Raw genomic sequence first — 19,105 nt, 5'->3', positions numbered from 1 at the left:
AAAAATCTGATTTTCACACGTTGACGGCAAAAGCAAGCTTTGAAAGTGCAGCAGGAAATTTTGATAAAAAAAAAAAAGAATTTTGTCATAGCGACATCAGCCAGGTCTTCTAAGAATATACGTCTATATATATATATATATATATATATATATATATATATATATATATATATATATATATATATATATGACTCACTATAGGTACACACAAGGCTATAGACACATAAAAACACACAAAGAGCTTGTGGTCCTCTGACTCATAGCTTGCAGCTTGAACACACTTATACATACACACACACACACACACACACACACACACACACACACACACACACACACACACAGCTTATAGAGCTCACACACTCCACCCACTCTGTTAGCATGGGTGTGGTGCTGTCAGCCCAGTCCTACATTCCCTACTTCAGATGTTTTTTTTCCTTACAGTCACACAGTTCTTCTCCTTGCTTCAGACCTTCAGACAGCACACATCTCCAGTCATGAACCTGTACCTTGTCCTGCTTCTTTCTGTCCTCTCAGCTCTACACTGGACTCATGGTCAAGACCCGGTGGAGGAGGAAGCAATAGTCGTACGTGAGTAGATTTAGAACTTTGTTAATTATTATCAGTGACGTGACAAAACACAGAAAAGGGTCATGTTCGATGAGTGGTGTCATTTTATACTTGGCTGAGATGAGTCAAATATTCCGCATGTGTAAATAATATATCTACACTATACAAGTGGGAAAAAAAACACATTTTTATTTCAGGTTAGACTTTTGATTTGCTTTTGTTGGTTGATTCTTGGTTTAAATATATCAAAATGTTTGCCCATTTGTAGAACATGTGCAGCCTTTGGGAGGCTGGTCTTCAGTCAGTCCTAATCAGAAAGATGTCCAAGATGCTGCCAGAAAGGGTTTGGAGAACTTTAACAAGAAATCCAAGGCAAAGAAATACTTTAAGATGGTAGATGTAACATCTGCCAAAATTCAGGTATCAAATATTTTCTGTTTCTTTGGTTTTTAAAAAAGTTTGCCTGCACATCGACTCAGGACTCGTGCAGTTTCTATGAAAATAGTACAGTATTTTAATTTTCATGTCTCAATAATGCTCATTGCATCGTGTGTATTGACCTTGCAGGTCAGTAATATGATAAATTACAGGATCAAAACAATCATAGGAAAGACCAAGTGCCTAAAAACTGAGAATGGAGATCTGGACTCCTGTGAAATGCTTCAAAAGGTATATTTTGTATTTTAATTTTTTGTAAATAATAAAAATGTTCAGGTTATTACATGTTATTTTAATTATTGTCTGCTTTTTCTTATTATTATTGTTATTCTCATTATTAATTAGCATTATTGTATCATTCACATTATTTACATTGTTTTACTTTTGTTTTGTTTTTAGCGACTCAAGTGCAAGTTCGATGTTCAGTTCGACCCCAGGAAAGACCAAGACCAATACAAAGTGAATTCGATGTCTTGCAACAAATAATCTCAATGCAAATTACTTTTAAAATGGCATGAAGGAAAAAGAACAGTGTTTAAAGATATACAGACAAGTGATTAATTGAAGGTGAAAAAAGAAAATAACGATCTTCCAGATTTTGGAAATGATTCTACAAGTCTGTGGAACAGCACCAAAGCGATAAAAGCTAGTTCCTCAATTGGTGTTTTGATGTTGATGATGATGATGATGATGATGGTGGTGGTGGTGCTGGTGAATGGGAATGCTTCTTTGATTGATTTGTCAGAAAATGCTGTATTCTTTTGCTTTTCCTCTTCCATATAAATGGACAAATGGAGCCAAATTATGTCAGTTAAATAGATCATCATATACATCACACGTCTAGACGTCTTTTCTTTTTTTGTCACTCGTCTGTGTATTATTAATATGTTATAGCAGAAAAACTCTCTTCAGAAGGGCTTATATTTTTTTTATTCTAGCAATTGAGAAAATACTATTGCTTTTATCATATTATATCATCAGAAAATTTAAATAAAAATATATTACAGAAATCATCAAACAGACTCTCCTCACTGTATTGAATGAATGCAAGTAATGAATATATACAAATCGTGCATATGACAATATTAATTGTAAATATAAATTTTTTAAATGGGTTTCTATTGTTGTAGAAATACATTTATTTCTTAATTTTCTGGGCCCGAAACCATGAGGAATACAAGCCTTTGCCCACAGATGTAAAAGTGCATACTAATAAACACATAACATTCAGCTGGAAACTTGGATTCGGATGCCGGTGGTAACGATGATGGAACTTCTGTGGAAGAGTCACGTGTCAGTGTTCAGCATTTACTCAGAGCAGCAGACTGAGTGCACAACTGCCAAAGCCCTGCAGTATCACACCAGCTGGAGCCTCATTACTCATTTACTGCCACAACATTGTTTTATTTTTCAGTAGACCCTAAAGTCATACCGTCTCCTATGTTTCCCTCGTTAGTGCTTATTTAGACTAATGCCTATTAATTATATTTAGAATTGAACCAGTAGATTTTAAATTACACTGAGACAGATGCATTAATAGAATATATATAGTACAATCTTATAAAGTTAGACAGCTCACATTAGAGTTTATAAAAAAATAAAAAAAATCCCTTCAAAACGAATATAAATGTGCTTTTGGAAACGAATGGAACGCACTTTCATACTTTTAGTCCTCTAGGACTTTTATACAGTCGTCTCAGTCTTTAATGTCATCTTCGAGTTCAGGCATTGTGTTAGGAGATGGTGCTCGTGCCTGTACCTGCATGAGAAACAAAGATCTGATTAATAACTGTTTTCTCATGAACCTAACGAAGTCACCACGTCGAAAAAAAAAATGCACTTCATACAAGAGACGTGCACCTCCATAATCGAAGGTGATGCGATTCGAATCGGCCAATGATACCATATGTTAAAAACACATGAAGCAGCTAGCGATGCGATGTGATGTGATACGATTCAGCCTTGTTATGATCCATTTCCATTCGATTCAACAGCAATACGATTGAAAGCGATGTGATGCAATGGGAAAAAATATGATGCTCTTCCATTCTATATAGTGCAGATAGTCTCTTGGCTCAGAAAGACTGCAAATCATCAATTTACTTAAGTACCTTCTAACTAACAATTATAGTCCAAACTATACATCGTGATACAAACTTTTTTAAATTGATGCATCACATTGCTAATTTTATGCCAAAGCATGAATCTAACCATCTCTAATCTATATTAATTACAATCCAAATCCATCCTCGTGGCACATTTAAACTCTTTTATATCACAGTTCTCTTTAATTTTATATTCTGTTTGGTTCCGATTGTTGTGTCCAAATCACAGCTTTGAATGATGTGCAGTTTAAAGGGAATATTGACCCCATTGTGAATGACCAGTCGAGAAAAGGGCCACAGTGAAACCTTAATCACAAACACTACATTTACGCTCAGAGAAGACAAGAGAGAAGACTGTCCATTTCATTTACTCCCAACCATCTTTCAGCTACATAGACATCAACGCTCAAAATCTATTCCAGTACCACTTACTTGTTGACAACACGCTGTATCTCTTTGTTCTCGTCCTCATGTAGTTTCCGCAGAACTCGCTGAAGAATAGGAAGCTCTAAATTCACATATTGTGCTACCTAAAAAGAAAAAAACAGTTAGTTTGCGTTCAATAATCAGGTGAATGGCGTTTAATACTGGAGGATTTGAGAAATCCACTCACATCCATGCTAACTTCTTGTTCATCCGTGTCCATGAGGAAGACTCTCATGATGTCCTCGGATGGCCCTTGAAGAAAGCGCTCCCAGAGAGGAAGGTCAGAGTTTCCCAGCTTTTTCCTTTCTTTAAAATACATGTGCATGCGGGTTTTTATTTATCGCTTAGATGTGAACAAACAAAAAGAGTGTTACGTAAGTAAGTGCACGCTGAAAGCATGCACCATGGTGGAGGCATATGCAAGTGCTTAGAAAGAATGTTTTATTACGGATATAAACATGTACAAAAATTCAATTCAATTCCATTTTCTTTATATAGCACTTCTAACAATGAACATTGTCTCGAAGCAGCTTTACAGAATGTTAGAATCATAGTGTATTTATCTCTGAGGAGCAGCCTGGGGTGACTGGGTACAGGAAAAACTCCCTGCACTGGCATGAAGAAGAAACCGTGAGAGGAACCGGACTCAAAACGAAACCCATCTTCATCCTCAACAATGATGGAACTGTAATTAAAAAACATTCAGTGTTGAGGGTGGGATTCCTCTCAAGGTTTCTTCCTCATACCATCTAAGGGAGTTTTTCTTCGCCACCGGTTCGCTCATTAGTGACAAACCTACACATATTGATTCTTTCTTACCACATTATCTGTGTAAAGCTGCTTTGAGACAACGTCCATTGTTAAACGTGCTACACAAATAGAAATGAATTGAATTAGATGCAGAACTTTTCATGCAAACAGGCAAATTTGTAGGAATAATCGCAAACAGGCGATAAGCAAACAAGAATAAAAATAAAAAACAAGAAAAAACATCAAACAAGAACATAAACATGAAAGGAAATGTCTTGGTAGAGGAAAAGAAAGGTGATTTAGTCACATGTACATTGCAGCACAGTAAAACTATTTCTTTGCATATTCCAATGATGTCCATGATACAGCGGCCCTGGAGCACACAGGGTTAAGGACCCCAAGAGTGACCTTCTGATCAGTAACTCGGAGCCTTAACCACTAAGCTACCACTTCCACAAGCTACACAAGATGTATCGCAAACACTGATGCAACACTGAATAGTATCAAACAGCATTTCCATTATTCCTTTTCATATAAATTAACAATTTGGTGGTCTTTTTAAAATGTTATAACACAGAGTTACAGATCACACAGATGATGTACAGGTCGTCAAGAAGCTACTGACTGACTGAACTGCCAAAAGATCCTTGGCGAAGTTATTTTTCCCACCAAATGTTTAATGTTGATTTTGGTGTGCTTCTGTTTAACCCATTTATCCCAGAAACTGGGTCAATACTGCTCCAAAAAAACATCCATCACTCTAGGTCGTGGCAACCATTTTTTCAACTTGGCAAGACAATTATTTATATAGAAAAGAAGCACACAGATGTTTTGAAGCTCACTTGACTTGGTGCAGTGCAAAGCTGTTCTTCTTATCATCCATGTATTTGACCAACCCAGGAAGCATCAGGATGTATGTGGGTTTAAGATAAGTGCCTTAGACCATTACGAAGTTCCTCCAAAGTGAAATAAGCAGAATCGTGAGGAAACTCTGGGTACTGATAAGTAAAATTGTTTTTTTTTGTGATAAAGAAGCAGCAATGATGTACAGGCATAATGAGGAAACATGAGGTAATCATTTGTTTCATAAAGGCGTGGATGCATATGATCAAGCCCACAAATGAATAACCATGTTGGGGTCATGAGATGAGATACGACTTTCCTGGCATTCCATCCAGGGTTTGTTTCCATCTCATTCCCAATATCCCAAGAACATATTTTGGAATCCACCATAACCCCTTTCCAGGATAAAGCACTTACTGAAAGTACTGGTCATGCTTAGGTTCCTGTGGCTACACTGCTTTAATTTCACTTCATGGGTTAAGTAAATTCAATAAAAAATAGAATTCGTGGTCAGAAATATAACGTGGCCTCAATACATTAATTCATGGACACTAAAATATAAGCAGCATGTCACAGCTACAGCCGTCACTCTTAAGTCTAAAGCAAACAGTAGCTATTTACAAAAGGGAAATGTACTGTAAAGCCACCGAACATCATCTGAACATCGCTGATAATCCTCTGGGAGAGCTGCTGTTAAAACGAAGTGTAGCCTCCAGCTTGTCTGAATAAACAAACACAAGCTTGTTACCTTAACAACTCAATTCTGGCCATGAGAAAGAACAGAGAATATGAACTGCTTGTTCGCTGAGTTCGTACCGATAAAGAAGCTCAAAAAATACTGATGGTGTAAAAGGAAGAATTTATAACACACAAGGCCAATGATTTAAATAACTACATAGGAACAAAACCCATAATCATGAACTGCTTGTATTATGACATACTAATTTCTTACATTAAAAGCAATAAAAATGTGCATTTTAGGGTTTTGCTCTTATCCAGGACAACTTATAATTATCTCTTTTTATACACTGAGGGTTAAAGGCCTTGCTGAAGAGCCCAGAATTGACATCATGGTATGAATGATGCTGGGATTTGAAATCAAGTTTTTTTTTCATAAAGATGAAAGGAAATGGTTGCATTGATGTTTTTTATGTTGAGGCAAAATATTATTTAGAGCAGGGGTCATCAACATGGTGCCCGCAAGGACCATATGAGTAGCCTGCGGGCCTTTTCTAAAAATGTTACAAATTTCCTACTTTGTTAAATCATTGTTAATAATTATTATGAGAAATCATTAACAGGATCAGTGTCTTCACATAGATGAATATCATTCATCATTAATAATAACATATAATACAAGGTAAATTCAGCAAATTTTTTAATTCAATTTAAAGTAAAAACTGCGTGTATTAAACTGGTAGCCCTTCAGATTAATCGGTACCCAAGAAGTAGCTCTCGGTTTCAAAAACATTTTGACAATCTCAATTGTGAACGATGACAAAAGGACTAGTGATTCCGATAGCAACGAGATGTTCATTGACACAACTACTCACTTTTGAGTAGATTTTGAGAAAAGTGTAGGCTTTTCCACGTGATCCAATTGTGCAGTTTGTACAAATAGTTTTGAGAAATGCACTCATTGATTTGCAAATATCAAGCAAGATTCAAAAAATGCTCCTAAGCAACTGAGAAAAAAACTGTAAACACAGGCATTTCAGGCAAGATTTCCAAACTGGAACCGTGTGTATTACGCATCAGAAACAATCCAATACAAAGACACTTTAAAGCACACGTACCTCCGCTTTGATGGATACAATACAAGGCGAATTCACTGGGATCGTTTTCTATCTGCGAAGATAAAAAACAGGACCTGGTGTCTGCATTATTTCAGCTCGTAGAAATTAATTTGATTTGAGTTTCAAAGGTGTTACCTTAAATTTATTTAGGAGCTGCCAGATGACCTCCTGTGTCCTCATTGTGCTGTTTATGCGGACGTTTGTGGCTGTCCCATAGAACGGAGTAAATATCGACGTCTGAAAGAGTATTTAGAGGTTTACTGCGTGCTTATTGGATGCTTAATTCGTTTATTTGACATTTGCAGAAAAGTATTGGACAATTTTTTTTTCCATAATAAATTCATCCTCATTTTATAGATGTTAAAATTGTGTTGTGTCCTGATTGTTCGATTTGAGGGGGAACTATAAGGACATCATCAGCAATAGAGAAAAAGCTCGAACAACATGTGGCTGGCTTTTTTTTTTTTCATTTTGAATGTCATAAAAATCGAGATTTACTCTGTCATTATTCTCGGACCTTATAGTTATAGAAATGGCCGTTAATGGAGAAGCGATGCTGTCTGTTGCTCTGTCTTTCCTCTGCCCCTTTGGTCTTCACTCTTTTCTTCACCAGAGAGGCGTCACTCATGGTGCGGAACAGGATGGAGTTCTCTGTGACAGGTTCATTTCGGGCCACCCTCAGCGTCTGGCTCTCGTACTGCCTGTGGTCTGGGTTTGAAGATGAAAATCGAATGTGTCAAATGTACACGCAGAAATTTTAGAAATGGAAAAGATATACCATTCAGTGCTTTGTAGTTATTGTGCATTTCACTCACTGTTATTAGTCTTGTATATAAGATTACAGTCATCTGCTGCTTGAGAAGCATATAGTGACTGTATAACACTGAAATCCAGGCCCAGGACTCGTAGGTATAAAGTTTAAATAGTGCAATATGTAGGGTCTATGGCGTGTTTCTGGAACCGTTCCTTCATATCAAAATGTCACCAATTTTTGTCATTTAATTCTATTGTATATGCTAATACACAACAATAACCTTAATCTTAGCCCTTAAATGTTGTCTTTGGAAAAGGTAAATGGTCCTTCTGTGCAATTCAATTTAACCATCATCCCCTTCTTAAATCTCTCTATCTTTCAATATAGAGTTCATTATGAAATAAATAGTTCTGTACACTTTCAGTTCTGCTATTTGCCATAAGCATCAATTTGATTACATTCCAAATATTTGCTCTAACTATCTACAGACTAATGAAACAAACAGACAGGAGAATAACACCCATGAACAAAAATATAAGGACACCTGACTTTTCCAGCCATGTGGTTTTTCCCCAAACTGGTCCCACAAACTTGGAGGCGCACATTTGTCCAGAATGTCTTTGGATGCTGTTTATTTCATATATAAAAGTAATTGTAAAGATGTGTTCTTTCAGCCACAAGGGTGTTAATAAAGTCAGGTACTGATATGGTTGAGGTGTGGGGTGAAGAGGTCAGAGGTCTATAGAAGGCTACTCAAGATCTTCCACTCCAAACCAATATAAAGCATACGTTCATGAAGCTGGCTTTGTGCAAAGGGGCATGGTCTTGCTGGATCAGGTTTGGATCTCCTAGTTAAAGTGAAATTGAATTCTAATGAATTTAATTCTACTGCATTCTATGCAGTTGTGCACCTCCTTTATGTAAAAGCTTTAGGAAGAAAAACGTTTGGCTGGAAAAGTCAATACTTTTAACCAATGTTGGTTGTAGTTGGGTAATAAATCTTGAAATGGAATTTCACCTGTAGAACAACTGTTGTCAAGTGTTTCTAATCCATCTTGAGTGGTTTCTTCTAATTCATCAATGTGATTGAGGTTGTCAAATTCTCCCCATCGGGTCATACCCCTAAAGAAAGCACACAAACATACACACAACAATTCTTATTATTAATCAAAGAATTGTCAAGATGGTTGTACAGGTTCTGTAAAATTTAAATAATTTCTGTATCTTCCTGTAACCTCTTATTTCCAGGTGGGCTGATTGGGTCAGGAGAATGTTCCTGAGACTTGGAGCGGTTTAATGCCGCCATCTGTTTCTCATCTTGGATTTTGAGCCTGATTGGTCTCTTCATACCCCAAGAGATGACCAGATATCCCTCGAGGAACACCCGACCAGCAGGGTTCTGCAGGAACAGAACGAGACATATTAACAGACTGTTCTCTGTTCTCTCTCTCTCTCTCTCTCTCTCTCTCTCTCTCTCTCTCTCTCAAGGAGTGTAGTGGAAACCCTCTTGTGGTTTGTAGGAACAATCAACTTCATGCAAAATGAAATTTACCCAAGCTAGAGGCTTGTGGCATGAGGAAATTATAATGAAGTGCACATGACAAAAATATACTGGCAAACAAGAGATGGAAAAGAGAGAATGATTCCAAAAAACTAGCACAAATAAAGTGTGTGGCATTTTGCCTTTTTAGATTCTATACTCCATCCCACTATTAGACTTGCTTTGTATCCAAAGTTGCAAAATACCAAGTCTCTTGGGTAAGACTTTGGTGTTATGTTGCTTGGTTAATAGCTTATGATCAGTAGGACATTTTAAAAGTATGTCAAGAAAAAGCAAAACAATGCTAAATGCTTACGTTAGTTAGCTGGCTAGTTTAAATGTATGAGTGGATCCTGCTGAAAAGCTTTCATTAGAATTTACATTTTATTTATATTGTCTATATAATGGTTTCTACAGTATCTATGCCTTTTGGAGGTATGTCAAAAAATATTAGCTTTAGGTTAGAAGTAAACACAGCTCCATTACATTATGCTAATTCGGTGTTAAGCTACATCGCAAGGAGTGAAAATATTTTCCTCTTGGAGTGTAGCTGATCATTTCACCATTTCATTATTTGCTCTTCTAGTTTAACATGCATGAGACATGATTTGGGGAGAAAGCAAGTCATAAAGACAAATTCAATCACTTTTAAAAACTTCTAAATGTGGCCAAGACCAAGGGGATGATGATGATGGATTACAGGAGTGGACCACAACCAGGTCCATTACCATCATGGGTCAGGACGTTGAGCTGGTTGATGCCTACAGATTATTTGGTGTCTCAACAGCAAGATGGACTGGAAGGTCAACTCTGAAGTTGTATACAGAAAAGAGACAACAGATCTACTTTCTGAGGAATCTCGGGTGCTATCTATCTATCTATCTATCTATCTATCTATCTATCTATCTATCTATCTATCTATCTGTCTGTCTGTCTGTCTGTCTGTCTGTCTGTCTGTCTGTCTGTCTGTCTGTCTGTCTGTGCCTCAGTTATATTTTCACTCTATATGAATAGAAGAATAATTTTCTGTTTTAGCTGCTCGTCTCTATGACATGAAAAATTCAATGTTGGTATTTTTACTGGCTTTCAAATATGTGCATGAATTCCATCCCCTCTTTAGCCAAATAATGGCATGTTCAAAATATTAATCAGATAAATAAATAATAGCTGGCATGTGAAAGTTAAGCTATTTGTGATAAATGAGATGCACATAAACATAATTTGTTCTGCAACATTCAATGCACAGTAAAGCAGTTGAAAGTAACTCGAGAATGTTCTTTCCTTTCAGAAGGCGTCGGGTTTTTATTGCTTCATATGAATTCATTTCCAGTTAGCCAGGTTTGATAGTTAAGGATGTTGAGTTATAAATGTGTAGTTGGTTGCTAAGATCTCCACAATAATACATTTTATAAGATGTGAAAGTGCAATGCAAAACCAAAGGCAAATACACACCAGGTACCATTTGAGTTACTTAGCAGCAAGAAACACACAACAAATAAAACACAAGGTTAAGCGCCGAGCCGAGACTTGAAATCTCGCGGGGATCATTTCACATTCACGTTCAGCATTAATGTTTTTCTCAGTTGCTTTGGAGCACTTGTCAAATCATTCTAAATTTCTCAAAACAATTAGTACAAACAGCACAACACATTGGATTACTTGCAAAATCCTTATTTCATCTCTAAATAGTAAGAATTCGTGTCAATGAACATCTCATTCCCAGTGGAATCACAAGCGCACGGTTTCAGTGTTTCCTGGTGTCAACTACGGTTTGGATCACAGTGATTGAAGAAGCACAAGACTGAATTTCTTCTGTACATCTATAAATTTCAGCAACACAAATGTAAACATTACAGTGGGATATCGATTGCAACAGCCCAAACAGGATTCGCACTTTTACTGTACTGTATTAGTGTTCGCTCGTTTCCTGGATGTTCATCCATTTTCACAAATTGTAATTCTGTGTTTTACTCCGTCTGAAGGTTCACATGATTCACCTTTAACCTGTTTTAGAGAACCAGTCGATCATTGGTCGATCTGACGCCGTTCACACGCCTTCATTAGTGACATTTAAGATTCATCTGCACGATTCATCAAGTCAATTACAAAAAGAAATTGTAATAGAAATTGAAGCTTGACAGATTCTGGTTTAATTATTTTGCATTTAATGACGTTCGCAATGAACTGATTAAAAAACGAGATGTTTTTGGGGGTTAAAACTATTTCGGTGAAACCAGTATAATATATTTTGATCAACATAAAGATAAACGATTGATAATGTAGGAAACAGCAGACACTCGTACGCAATCAATTAAACGAATGCACAAAATTTGGTTAATTTGTTCCATGAAACTGAACAATTGCTTTTTTTTTTTTGATGTGCACAAGTGACTACATGATATTTGAAGTATTTCAATTGAAGGAAAACCAGAAGCTGATTAATTCTCAGGCATAAGCAGGAGAATGAAGACTGTTCAGTAAATAATGATCTAATAGATTGGGATTTATTTTTGTATTTTTTGAAGCCCTAATATTGTATAATACTTTTTTGATTGCATTATTTTGGCTGTTTAAAGTTTAATGCATTTAATAAAATTAATGATGAGCCTGATATCATAGAACCTGCTTTTCCCTATTTTATTTCTCTTTCCTGCAGTGTTTTTTTTGTAATGTTGCAGAGAGTTTTCCTCTGAATCTCCTTGGGCCTCTTCCAAACATGCGAAATGAGCATCTCCATATAGAAAGCTTCACTACATCGGCAATTCTATTGACCAGTTTGTCAAGCGGCTGCCATACCAGTGTGCAAGTCATTACTATAAAACCTCTGATTTGATGTGAGTGAAAAAGAAACAACGCCGTGCTTTAAAAAACGATGCTATGAAAACAAATCTTTTCTGCAGTACTGACCTCATTGACACTGAGCTGCAGATGAGTCTTGTCCTTCAGAAAGCAGTTATAGGTGTTGAGTAGAGACAGAAATCTTGTCCTGCGTGTGAAATGGTTATTATTATATTATAATATGATAAGACACAATAGACAAGAGAATAAATCTGTCTGTCACGAACCTTGAGAAAGTTCTTCCATCCCCGACGTGGATGAGCATGCGTGGCTGAGAGGTGGACATTTCTAAAACCAGGCCGTTCTGCCAAAAACATTTTTCCCATTTAAAAAAAAATCCAAGCCACTCATTTGCTTTATATATAGACAAACACACAAACACACACACACACACACACACACACACACACACACACACACACACACACGAGTCCTAAAATACTGCAGAGTCTGCAGTTTGTAAAGTCAGTCGCTCCACTGTTGATAGATTTAGAAAGTTGTTACTGGCACACGCCATTGATTTCCTAAATCACTGTGTCCAAACTTGTCCTGTCAGGATTGGAATCTCTGTTATTTGACTTATGGCTAATCCAATATGTTGTGTTCGTATCTAAGGAGCCAATAGGTTGTTGTAGATTCGGTGTTTTAATCTGAAAAAAGAGTCTGAGTGTAAATAATGATTGCATGGTTGTACTTTCGGTTTGACGGTTATATGATCTACTCTAGTTTTGTGAGTGCATCAGTGTGCGCCGTGATTGGAGGATGGATCCAATCGAAAAAAGATTATAGTAACACGAGCAAAGGAAAAGATACCAGCAATATTATTGTTTTGGTTATTTACCGAGCCACAAATGAGAAATAACCAAGTCTTTGTAGTTGTATAACCAATGGGAAGTTCTTCTTAAACTTCCAGAATGATAAACCATTGAAGTTTGATCAGGTTCGAGACCCCTGTCAGATTCCTGCACACGTTACACACTACACAACTAAAACCCCTGACTCATGACTGTACTAAAGGCACATAAACTCTCACCTGTCCCCAGCTCAGCTCCAGGGTCAATCGTCTCAAACTGGAACGAGTGCCATTTCACTGCAAAGTCTCGTTCCAGCCTGTAAAAGCAGAGGCTGAAGATTAAAGATGGCGTGAGATTAGGAGGACAGGAAGCAAGACCTGCATGCCAGTCAGGTGTGAATAAATGGTGTTGTGTTGTAACTCGATCCGAGTCACTGCTCCACTGTGCGCTCTGAGAGAGCTTGGAAATTTGCGGATTTATGGACACACCCATAGGTACGTGCCTCTCACCTTACACTACAGAAGTATGATTAACCCTTTCTGCACTGACAGTCAGACTCCATTTACATTACACCTGATTTTTTTTCGTATATTTATACTGGACGAAGTAAACAAACCATGTAGTTACAGTAGAGATTCACAGTGTAAAACATTCCTGCAGTAAAAATGTCTCTTTAAACTTTCACTTGAGTAAAAGTACAAAAGTTTTTGCCCTCAAATGTACTTAAGTATCCAAAGTACTGATTAATTATAACTATAAATGTTCCTGTTATCATTTTAATCACAAGATTCTTCACTTAATCACCTCAGTTGATGTGAAAAGACTCGAATGTGACTCTCAGCACACTGATCTATTATAGAATGATATTAATGACTCAAAAACACTGATTGATTTCTATTACAATGATCATGAACACAAAACCTTCTTTTCAACTACGTCAATAAAATCATGTAAACGAGGTCACTTGTGTTGTGGTGAGTTCGAGTCTGGAGTTTCTTCATCATTTATTCCTCTCTAAATGTTCTGTTGAACTGATACTGAACTGTATGTTGGTGATCAGCAGATACACCAAGCGTCGATCAGAACACGTGTAAAACAGAGCGTGCGCTCGATCCTGATTGGTGACTCACTGCATGTTTCACCAGATATGTTTTTATCCTCGTAAATAAAAAGGAACGACTACAAAACTATTTGACTTTGGAATGTCGGGAAGTTACAGTAAAAGTCTCCCAAAATAAGAACACTTCAGTAAAAGTACAGATACATGAAAAAAACTACTTAAAAACAGTCACCAATTACATTCACTTTGTTACTGTCCACACAACAAATGTGTAAAGAGCTGAATCAGTGGAAGACCAAAATTCTTCTTCTGCTTTTTAAGGTCTGCTGAGCCTGAAGGCTGGAGTTCCCCCACACCTGTCATCCACTTTACACAACAAAGGCGTGATATCAACACTGTGACTTCCGCATACATCATTTTTATCGTCCGGTTGCCCTTGAAGTGTCGCGTATGCAATCTGACCCCGTATTCTGGCAGTATGTTAAACAGCTGGCCTGCATAAAGAGCAGCCATCTGCCTTAAATCTTACAGTGTCATGCGCTGGACAAAAGCCCCTCCCTGAATACAAAACAGACATGGACTTTGTATTGTAACCTTTGTCTTGTTTCTGAGGTATTTTTGTGCTCTTTCTCAACACACACACACACACACACACACACACACACACACACACACACACCTTTACATTTACATTTATGGCTTTTGACTCTTTAATCCAGAACGACTTACATTTATTTTAACAACAGAGCTGTAATGGGGTGAAGGGCCTTGCTCAGGGGCCCGGCACTGGCACTTTGGAGTAGCTGGGATTTAATATCATAACCTTCGGATCTAAAATCCAATGCCTGGACCTATACCACAACCATCATTTTAAAGTTTCTATGAATTCCAATGAAGTGCTTTGTGGCTTTGAGTATGAATATATCAGCCTTCAGTGGCTGGTTAAGGCTCTGGGTTACTGATCGGAAGGTTGGGGGTTCAAGCCCCGGTATTGACAAGCTTGGGGCCCTTGAGCAAGGCCCTTAACCCTCCAGGAGCACTGTATCGTGGCTGTCACCTTTTTTTACAAATGACATTGTGGCAAAGCAGCTTAACAGAATTAAAGAATTATAGAAAATGTGTATTCATCCTGAATGAGCAAGCCTGGGGTGACTGTGGCAGCGAAAAACTTCCTTATATTGTCTAAACTAAAATGACTGGCTGCAAGTTTGTTTTTTTCCAGACATGACATCGGCATTTTCCAGCTCCAATTACTATGACTTGAAACCCTTTCAGTTCAACACTTTTGCATACAACATTTACATACTTCTAAAATATCCATACACAAACCACAGAGCTGACATGAGATTTGCTAGTACATTAGTGTTTCAGAAAACTATTAACCTTTTTGCAGTGAACTGACTGCATGCTGTATATTCACCATCACGTATATATGCCTCTGTTTATTTATTTGATTAGTCTATATGCAGACTCTTGATAGACACGTGAACATTTGGACATGCAGTTCTCAGACTACACACCAGATGGCAGTAGAGTTTTGCGTTAATCAATTGTTTAAATGAGACGTGACACATCTCCAATTATATAACCCTGTTTTTTTTTTTCCCTGAATTTCTTTGCAAAAGTAGACTCACATTAGCAGAATGTTTAAACCCACCCAGACCCATCCAAACTCATCCAGACACATCTAAACCCATCCAAAACAATCCAGACCCATCCTTTTCCTCTGTGAGCAGGGAATGAAAGAGCCCCACAATATTTTCCGGAAAAAAAAAGCCAGGCTAGTTTATTTATTTATTGTTCAATTGTCTTTTTTCTTATACTAAAAAAATGGATCTAGAATTGATCTGGAAATACTAAATAATAAAATAAAACTTATCTTCAGAGATATAAAACATTCAGAATAGTAACAAACTCACGATCTGGTTAGCTAGCTTGACTAGCATGGCCTTCTGGCCAAATGCATCAAATCATCCAAAACTCACATCGAAAAAACTCAAAGGTTAAATTAATATTAGTCTGGCAGACATAATAAACCTCGATATGAGGGCAAAAACAAAACCAACACGAACATGTTAGCTAGCTAGCTGATTAGCCGACTAGCCAGCCTAGAATTTGAAAGGCTACAGGCAGAAATGGGTCGGTCCCTTTACTAGTGGTCAAAAGGTTTTCTATTCGAGAGCTTTTCTAAGTCAAGTCAAGTTTATTTCTATTGCGCTTTTCACAACAGACATTGTCTCAAAGCAGCTTTACAGAAATCAACAGTTAAGATGAACGATGTGTATTTGTCCCTGATGAGCAGCCGTGGCGACTGTAGCAAAGAAAAACTCCCTTAGATGTTATGAGGAAGAAACCTTGAGAGGAACCAGACTCACAAGGGGAACCCATCCTCATTTGGGTGAATTAATACGTCCCTACGTAGGATTAATTAATTACTAGATTAATCTAGTAACATTTTTAAACCACTGGATTTTCATGGCTATTCAAATCACATATTGTTATCAATATAATATAAATGCGTTGATCCAAAGAAGATTATGTTAGAAGGGTTTAATTGTTTTATAACAGGAGGACAATATCCATGTATACCTCATTAAGGACCTCGTCTAAAGACCTCGCAACATAACTGTTACTAAAACGATCAGTGAACTCATTTCAGTGCGTTCATATTAACCCCTACAGATAATTACTTAATAAGCAAGATCGATTCAAGAAAACCGGATTCTTACCCTGTCCCTTCGTCTCATACCGAAAAAAAACCCGGGTGTCCTCCAGCAGCTACCATTTCAGTCAGCTATGGAATCTGGTATTGTGTCCATGGCTCATCTCTTGTTGCAGTATCACGAGAGCTTGCCAGAATGACAATGCTCCTCACAACAGCCCCGTAATAATCGTGCGTTGTCAATGTGTCAATGTTCATGACGGAACAGCGCATGCGAAAGCCCTTCAGCTGTTCGGAGCATTTGTAACATTAAGCTTTTTATGATGTGTTTATTAGCATATACCGGCGATCACGTGGGCATCTCGGCACCATTACTGGATTAGATTTCGCTATGACAAATCAAGTTATTCTGCTGATCTTTCGATAAGTTTTCTCCAGACTTTGTGATTTTCAGTATTTTTAGGCGTCAGATGCTAAAATTTGTAACTATCGCCACTTAAAATGTTAACCAAGATTTCGTCAGCCAGTTTTACACGCCGCTAGTCAATGTAAAGCTGTGTGCAACCTTGACTGCTGTGCTAAGCTAATCGGTAGCTGGCACGTACATTGGCAGATTTCAGGAGCTAACAAGACTATACGGGTACAACGTGTTAATAGCGCCGTCATCAACCTTTACCGCATTCATGACTGAATTAGAATCGGCGCTTCGAGGTCTTTTTTTTAAAGTGTCTCCTTTTTAAACTCATTTGCATTTTCTGCATCCTCACAGCTCCCTTTCCTCCCTCATGATCATCTTCACCCAAAGTCATTTTGATTATGCCTTTTTTTGTCTATGTTATGGCTTCTTGAAAACAGCACGCCCCCGATGAAACGAGGCTTGTTTTCTTTTTTTTCACATCTGCGTGTGGGTGGAAGCTTTTATCTGTGGCCCCTGGTTGATCCATCATCATGCTGCGTGTGACAACAGCAATTCAGGGTTGATGTATTTTACACGCCGACGGTCTGCTGACACACACATACTTACGCATGACGCCCTTGAAGATGCAGCTGACTGCAAACAAACGTAAAAAATCTTTGCACAATTCTTGGCTCGGTTTCGTTCTCTGAGACACTTAAAATAACCTGAGTTTAACCTTATTTATGCTTTTCCCCAACTTACAGCCCTAAAAGGCTAAAGTGAAGAAGATGGGAGCATAAACAAGTACGTTAGGAAATGTCATTCCTCTTTGCTTAAAATAAATCAGAGTGCGCAGGCCAACAGGGAACAGGTGGGACCACCACACAAAGCCTCCTGAATGCCGGCGCCAGGCCAGTCACGCTGCAGCTTATGGCTGCTATGAGTGAGAGCTGCTCTGCAATGTTCACATAGCACATCGGAAACTATAACTCTCCGTTCACACAATGAACAGAACATCACATGCCCTGCACTCAGCATTAACCAAAAAATCATTCACTGTCTTTATATTGTATACGTCTGAAATGATGCATCTCCTCGAACCTTCTATCTGTCTATAAATGCAGTTCAACAATATTCTATAATTCTTTTAAGACATAAGATAATATTATTACTATCTATAGTTTCTAAATTATTTTGGCAAAATACTGCTCTAGATTTCAAGAGAAATAAATATCAAGGAAATATTCATGAAAAAATAAAAATAAAGAATTTTGTATATATAGAAAATGTGCTCAAAAGTCCAAAAAAATGTGCTTAGAGAACTAACATATTGCACATAATAAGGAATTGTGCATGATGCGATACTGCGCATGGTATGATGTTATATATATATATATATATATATATATATATATATATATATATATATATATTTTTTATTTCTGTTTCCTCAGACCCTGCATGTAGATGCACTTTCAGGCCATTATTTATTTATTTTTTATTTATTTGTTGTTGTTGTTTGTTTATTTATTTATTCGATTACATTTTATTTTTAGAGCACTACAGCGAGTAACATGGGTTAGAATGTCCGTGAGGAAGCAAGCAGCTTTAGAGAACCTTAGCAACAGAGTAAAATATAAATATACAATATATGACCAGTCAATCGTTAATTAATTAAGTCATTGTAATCGTTGGCTATGTTTTTTTTTTTTGTTTGTTTTGTTTTGCATGCTGTCCTGTTGAGCAAGTTCATGTTGTTTTCCATTATATCACATCAATCCACACAATAATTAATATTTTCCCATAACTGCACCCTCCTGTGTGCGTGTTTTAAGCTTTATATAAGACACAGGCTCATTTCCTGCATGCTTTCGATCTATTTTCTTTATTTCGGTACTTATTTAGTTAACGTTATTTGATTTATGGCATGTTTAATTTTGTTATATTACTTTATTTGGGAGACGCTCTTATCCAGAGCAGAGCAGTTATTGCATTTATATGAGCAGTTGAGGGTTAAGGGCCATGATCAGGGCCCAGCAGTGGCAGATTGGTGGTGCTGGGATTTGAACGCACGACCTTCTGATCAGAAGTCCAACATCTTATCAATTAAACTACCACCTTCCTATCAGTCC

At 37.4% G+C, this 19,105-nt stretch overlaps 2 protein-coding genes across 3 annotated transcripts; one reads left to right on the top strand and one right to left on the bottom strand.

Moving 5' to 3' along the window:
* The first annotated feature begins 411 nt into the window (after window positions 1-411).
* On the top strand, window positions 412-2,026 carry si:busm1-57f23.1 (uncharacterized protein LOC368621 homolog). Its single transcript, XM_046861951.1, has 4 exons — window positions 412-591; window positions 839-990; window positions 1,138-1,239; window positions 1,408-2,026. Exons 1-4 carry the CDS (start codon window positions 426-428, stop codon window positions 1,492-1,494), a joined length of 507 nt encoding a protein of 168 aa, XP_046717907.1. The 5' UTR covers window positions 412-425; the 3' UTR covers window positions 1,495-2,026.
* Window positions 2,027-13,319, bottom strand: rassf6 (Ras association domain family member 6). 2 transcript variants are annotated; one of them, XM_046861950.1, is made up of 12 exons: window positions 13,094-13,319; window positions 12,288-12,364; window positions 12,130-12,208; window positions 8,918-9,081; window positions 8,701-8,804; window positions 7,446-7,636; window positions 7,064-7,165; window positions 6,929-6,980; window positions 3,727-3,845; window positions 3,546-3,643; window positions 2,665-2,767; window positions 2,027-2,284 (listed from the first exon to the last, which is right to left on the bottom strand). In XM_046861950.1, exons 2-11 carry the CDS (start codon window positions 12,344-12,346, stop codon window positions 2,692-2,694), a joined length of 1,044 nt encoding a protein of 347 aa, XP_046717906.1. In that variant the 5' UTR covers window positions 12,347-12,364; window positions 13,094-13,319; the 3' UTR covers window positions 2,027-2,284; window positions 2,665-2,691. The 2 variants fall into 2 exon arrangements, with proteins under 2 accessions (XP_046717906.1, XP_046717905.1); XM_046861949.1 differs by having other exon boundaries at window positions 2,027-2,767.
* Between the last annotated feature and the right edge of the window lie 5,786 nt (window positions 13,320-19,105).

This window comes from Silurus meridionalis, chromosome 11 (genome assembly GCF_014805685.1).
Source record: "Silurus meridionalis isolate SWU-2019-XX chromosome 11, ASM1480568v1, whole genome shotgun sequence".
Classification (NCBI taxonomy): Eukaryota; Metazoa; Chordata; class Actinopteri; order Siluriformes; family Siluridae; genus Silurus; species Silurus meridionalis.
This window is presented reverse-complemented; position numbering and strand designations above follow the sequence as displayed.